The 5,530-nt window shown below is 42.7% G+C and overlaps 1 protein-coding gene across 1 annotated transcript; it reads right to left on the bottom strand.

Annotated features, from left to right (window-relative positions):
• Positions 1-279: 279 nt before the first annotated feature.
• On the bottom strand, positions 280-5,270 carry LOC149289467 (calponin-2-like). Its single transcript, XM_089490532.1, has 7 exons — positions 5,211-5,270; positions 2,256-2,377; positions 2,026-2,092; positions 1,623-1,760; positions 1,302-1,418; positions 1,019-1,165; positions 280-540 (listed from the first exon to the last, which is right to left on the bottom strand). Exons 1-7 carry the CDS (start codon positions 5,268-5,270, stop codon positions 280-282), a joined length of 912 nt encoding a protein of 303 aa, XP_089346658.1.
• Between the last annotated feature and the right edge of the window lie 260 nt (positions 5,271-5,530).

Below are 5,530 nucleotides of genomic sequence, written 5' to 3'. Positions count from 1 at the left end.
GACCTACAATAAAGGCACTTTTTAATCCTAAATAGCAGGGTTGTTTTGCATGGAAGAAATCAAAGGGGATCCTCACCCTGAGCAACCTCTGTAACTACTATTAGAATATATAATTAAAAAGTGGCAGCTTTGTTTATTAAAATAAAATCATGGTAGTGTATAATTCTTATTTTACACTTAAAACCTACTGTAGTATTGTTGTAAGAGATGAATTCAAAAGCCCATGATAGCACAAGACTGCTACCCCCAACCTCAGATGAATCATATTGTACCAGAGGATTAGAATTCCTGCTCCTGAGCATAGTGATGCTGTGAGTAGCCCTCCTCCTCATCCGGGTTTGTTTGAGACAGATTGTTAGGGTTGCCCTGGGGACAATATTTGGGGTCATAAATCTGCCGTCCAAGGCCAAAAATCTGCCCACTCTGGTTGGCGCCCTGACTGTAACCCATCTGCAGCGACATGGATGAGTTATCACATTTTTCTGTTCCTGTTTTGGTATCGTATATGTGACGCCGGGTCCCGGGAGCAGTCATACCCACCTAGAAGATTGTACAATACATTATAAATGGTAGTGACAGCACTTAAGTGTACTGTAAGTAATAAATAGAGGCATTGCCACACATTGGTGATAATTGACATACAAACCACGGTATGAATAAATAATGATTAATACAGCATGGGGCGCATATACATGGGGAGAAAAAAAAATATGTATGTATATAAACTGTGCAATACGGTATAAACTAAAAGTTATAGATTAATAGCACAACTTATGTTGTATAAATCATTTTAAACACCAGAGGAGTGTTTTTCTGGGTTGTTGCAGTACTTTGGGAATCTTTTTATTATTATTTATTCACTTGTTCATGGAATTGTTTTTTCACTCTTTGTGTAAAAACAACGAAGGAAATAAGCATATGTAAACCAGTAAATATAAAACGTATTTATATTTTGAGCCTTCGCTACACTTTCATATACACAAAACAAAAACATTAATGGGGAATCCTATTCTCTTACCTGGCTGGCGCCTTTGTTGGTACCCATTTGCAGGCTGATAGTGGAATGGTCCATAGGTGCAAGAATGTTATGCTTTGGGTCGTACAGATGCCTTCTTGTACCATATGCAGTCATCCCAGATTGGCTGGCACACTTGTTTGTACCCATCTGTGAGACAGATTGAAAGGCGTTAACCAGGGCAGAGACTGCACTCTACAGTACAGTACAATCAGAAAGTTTACTTCCTACCAATACTGATAGACAACTCTCCCGCATGCTAACGCCTCCTTACAGCTTTTCTCACCTGTAGCCCAATAACGCACTGTCCTGCTTTCTTTGTGTGCTCATCAAAGTTTCTCTCTTGCTTCTCCGAGTATTTCACACCAATGTCAACATCACTCTGCAGACCCCGCGTTTTTGCCTAAGAGGTAAAGAATATATAAGAAACACATTAAAAACATCAAAAATATATAATGAATTTGTAGCATAAAATATGCCTTATCAGGTGTGCATGTCTCAAGAGACTCTCCAAAGCTCCATGTTACATCCTACAAAACACTTGTCTCTGTAGTATTTTAGGCAAATATGGGTTATCTACAAAGTAGTCTCCCTTGTCGATACTCACCAATCCGGCTAGCGCCAGCAAAGACACTTGTACTTGCGTCATATTTCCATTCTCAAAGAGATCATTGGCTTCAAATAGATCTACAGATTTCATCCCATACAGAGACATGGCTTTGATGAAGTTGGAGAGGTTCTCAAGCTGAAATAGAAATGAGAGGTTTTTTTGTAAGAAGGGGGGGAAGTCATATATACAATCACTTACAGTGTATTTTAATATTTTAAGGATGATTGCGTTATGATGAAATATCCCCTGTATGTTTTTGATAGAATGTCAGTTCAACATTCATGGAAATCTTTGAACTACACATGATCTGGGGACACCCCAGCACGATCAATATTAATCTTGCCAAATTATCCCTAAAAGTTTAATGAATCACCTTACTCCTGCAGTCACAACTTCTTACCTGGTGCCAGTTTTGTTTGGAGACATTTATTTTTGGGATCGAGTTCGGTCTGAGTTTGTTCATGAGTCTACAGGATCAAAAAATTACAGGAGGTTAATAAATTTGGTCCATAAGCAGAGGTCTTTAACATTTCTTTCCACCTTTCACTGTTCCAGGTGGGCATCATAGGATGCTTAGCGTCTAACGTTGGTGATTTACTAAATTGTTAACTTTGACTACTGTATACTCACTCGCACAGGATGACACCATCCTTTAACCCTTTTTGGAAGTCTGGCCCAATGGACATTCCAGTGACCTCTTCTATCCAGACCTTCAGCTCCACCTCTGTGGAAGGGTCGTACTTCTGTGCAAGCTGAAAAGAGACAGACAACAAAGCTATGCTATTAAAATGAACAGCTCGATTCTCCAGATTTCCCCCATGGCTCAACGTGTGCGTGTAATGCTACCCGTATTGAGTAATTATCCCTGTTTCAACCCGCAAGCAAAGAAACCAAACTGAAAAGGGCGTGCGGTATAGAGTCACGATGTAGAACACCACCTCAGATCTACCAGGACAGATATACAAAAACCCTTTTGTTGCCCCAACATACAACGTCATTTAAATGCAATAAGAAAAGAATGCGGTTAACTAAAAAAAAAAGAAAAAAAAAAAAAAGACACATCTTGGACCTTCTGTCCATCCCTATTCATAATACAACAATCTCTTCCCATCATGATGTATTTATTTACCACTCTATGGTTAGACTACCATTGTACATTTACTGACACACAGAACAAGCTAGAGGCTTTGCGTGGAAAGCAACACTGCCGTCACGCATCACGAACGTGGGTTTCTTGGTCGGTAAAGGATTTCAGATATTGTTAATTTCCCCTTTCATTGTGCACCCCTTCCTGTCTTGCAATCACGCAGCTTCCTTCACCTGGTGTTACTCTGCACAACGTATCTGAAGACACCGAGCATTGCCTTCTGACGATTCTGTATGCTGGGACACTAAGCGGCCACTTTTAACAGGTCCCTAGAGAAATCTGGCCATAGGGCTACTAGTGTTTACGAAAACATATTCCGGGTAAATAATGTGCTGTTGAGGGCATATTAAAAAGATTCATATTAGCAGACAGGGAAGGTTCCTTCTCATTAGATCAGAGTCACGCCGCCGGGAGAGTCATCTTGCACTGAAGAATAGGAGAGTGTCATTATAGTTGTATTTCCTTCCTCACTAAACTTCAAATCGTACTATCCAGAATCAAAAACCCCTTCCTGTAGAATGTTGGGTTTCTATTCTTTCACCAGGCTGTGTGTAGACCCATTGTACAGAGCTACCGAATATGATGGTTCCATATAAAACTATAAATAGGAATAATAGATGGCAAGATTCTCTAGAGTAAGTGAATTAGGACATGGTGCATGAATTACTGATGTACGTGCCAGCCATGATATGCACTGGAATGTTTTTTTTGCACAAATACCAGTCTCCCTGTCCCCCAGATATCTGCCTTGCTGGAGATGTGTTCCGACAAACATTTCTCTGGCTCAGCACCGCTCGCCAGCTCTAATGAGTGACGAGACACCCTGCAGAGAGATTGATTTTAATAGGTGCATTCCCGCGAGTGATTAGCTAGTGGTTTTTTTGGGAGGCAACTCTACTAGGTATTTATTGTTTGGGACAGTAGACTACAAGTGTAGGTTAGCTTTTGTATACTATATGATTACAGCATATGACTGGTGAACGGTTGCCTCCCCGGAAAACATGGGGGGGGTTCTGCAGAATTAATGTGCCCCTTCCCTCCACCTCCTTGCTATCGTCAGTGCACGCGATATACTTACCTCCAGTCAGGCACTGGCTCTGTGAACCATGTGGGTGGCTGCTTCAAGCGGCCAAACAGTGGCAAGAATCACTGGACCAAGAGGATGAGGGCAGCTGCAGAGCTGCAGCTTCTATATCAGGTAGGTCCGTTTTTAGCTTGGAAGGATATATAGTAAGGTACTCATTGATTACTTTAATACACATTCTTCTTTAGCGGGGCTGCCAGTGACATTAATCTGTCCCATTAATCCGCTAAGGACTGATTTGGTGTCTAAATACCCCAAGTGAACACACTGCGCCCCATTCACTATTATGTTTAAAGAGACAACTCTGCCACTCACAGGACTCAAGCTGCAGTGAATGTCCTACAAGCCATCTTCAGGTTTAGTTCAGCTCACCTAATGGGTTCCATTAGATAAAAGCATTCTAAACTATTTACTTAAGCCCAGCTAGGCCAGACCCAACACTTCACACGTCACCTCTTACAGATCATAAATTCAAAGCGTATGACAAAACTAGAATAGACAAAGATAAACTTATACTTCAGGTTACGGGGGCCCTGCTTGCAAGCAGTATGAATTACACCTTTCTGCAGGTATGTTCGCAAGTGAAACGCCTCGCCTAGTAGGCTGAGTACCAATGCGAGCATTGGAGCCCACACGTACATCTCTTGTATGGATGCATGCTGGCTGAGTATCATGGGAGTTATAGTTCCACTTCAGGGGAGACGTCTGTTGACAAACCCCAAATGATAGCTGTGTTATAATAAATTAAAAGTACATTATGCCCTGAAGTGCTTTTTTTTTTCTTCCACAAACAATGCTGTCCTTCCCTTAGAGGGTTAAAATATGGTCCTGAGATTTCCAGATAGAGGGAGAGTGACCAAGGAGTTGGAAGGCAGAGATGGGGCAGCAATCCAGAGAATCGTTAACGAAAGATGTCCCGGACGGTTACCGGAGAAACGTACATTTGGAGAAGTTTCGGTATATCCGTGTTTGCTTGGGTGGGGTCTCAGTAAAGTGATGAAGAGAAGACGGTAAACCAAGGTGTGTCCGCAGGGGTGCACTTCAGGAGCATTGTGTTCTCCCTGCGCCTCAACTCGGAGCCCTGCCACCTGATTAATTTAATTACCCCTACTAATTAGCAGTTGTATTTAGCTGCACGTCCCGTAAGTTATCCTACGACCCCTGAACAACCCCTCAGGACCCACCAGTTACCCGCCAATGTCTTTAACCCCGAAGCCCATTCCCTGTGAAGAGATGCGCAACTCCACACTTCCCTTCCCGGGAATCCAGACTCCCTTGTCACCAATCATCAGCGACCTCTAACTTCTCTAGCGCCCCGACACCTTTCCCGGCAGATGCGGCCCCCAAACCTTACCTTGTTCTTCACTTCTGCAGACAGGCCGTAAGAAGGGCCCTTGTTGAATTGGGTGCTCATCTTGTACCTGAGGGGGGTAGGGAGCTGTTTCGCTTTACTTCGGATTACTCTTCACTCGGCCGAGTGAGATACTTTTTCTTTGTCTGTCCCTCCCCCTAACTTCTACTCAATCAGTCTGTCTCTGTCTGAGTCAGTTTCCTCTGATTGAGTCAGTGTCTGTCCCAGAAGCCCCGCCCGCTGCAATCTCACTGGCTGGTTAATAAAATGCCCATATATGAGCATATAGCTCCGAATTCCTCAGAACGGGTATTTCCTGCATG

This window comes from Sceloporus occidentalis, unplaced genomic scaffold, assembly GCF_023333645.1.
Source record: "Sceloporus occidentalis isolate IW3139 unplaced genomic scaffold, rSceOcc1.0.p SCAF_45, whole genome shotgun sequence".
Classification (NCBI taxonomy): domain Eukaryota; kingdom Metazoa; phylum Chordata; class Lepidosauria; order Squamata; family Phrynosomatidae; genus Sceloporus; species Sceloporus occidentalis.
The sequence above is the reverse complement of the archived record's forward strand: the minus strand, read 5'-3'. Positions and strand labels throughout refer to the sequence as shown.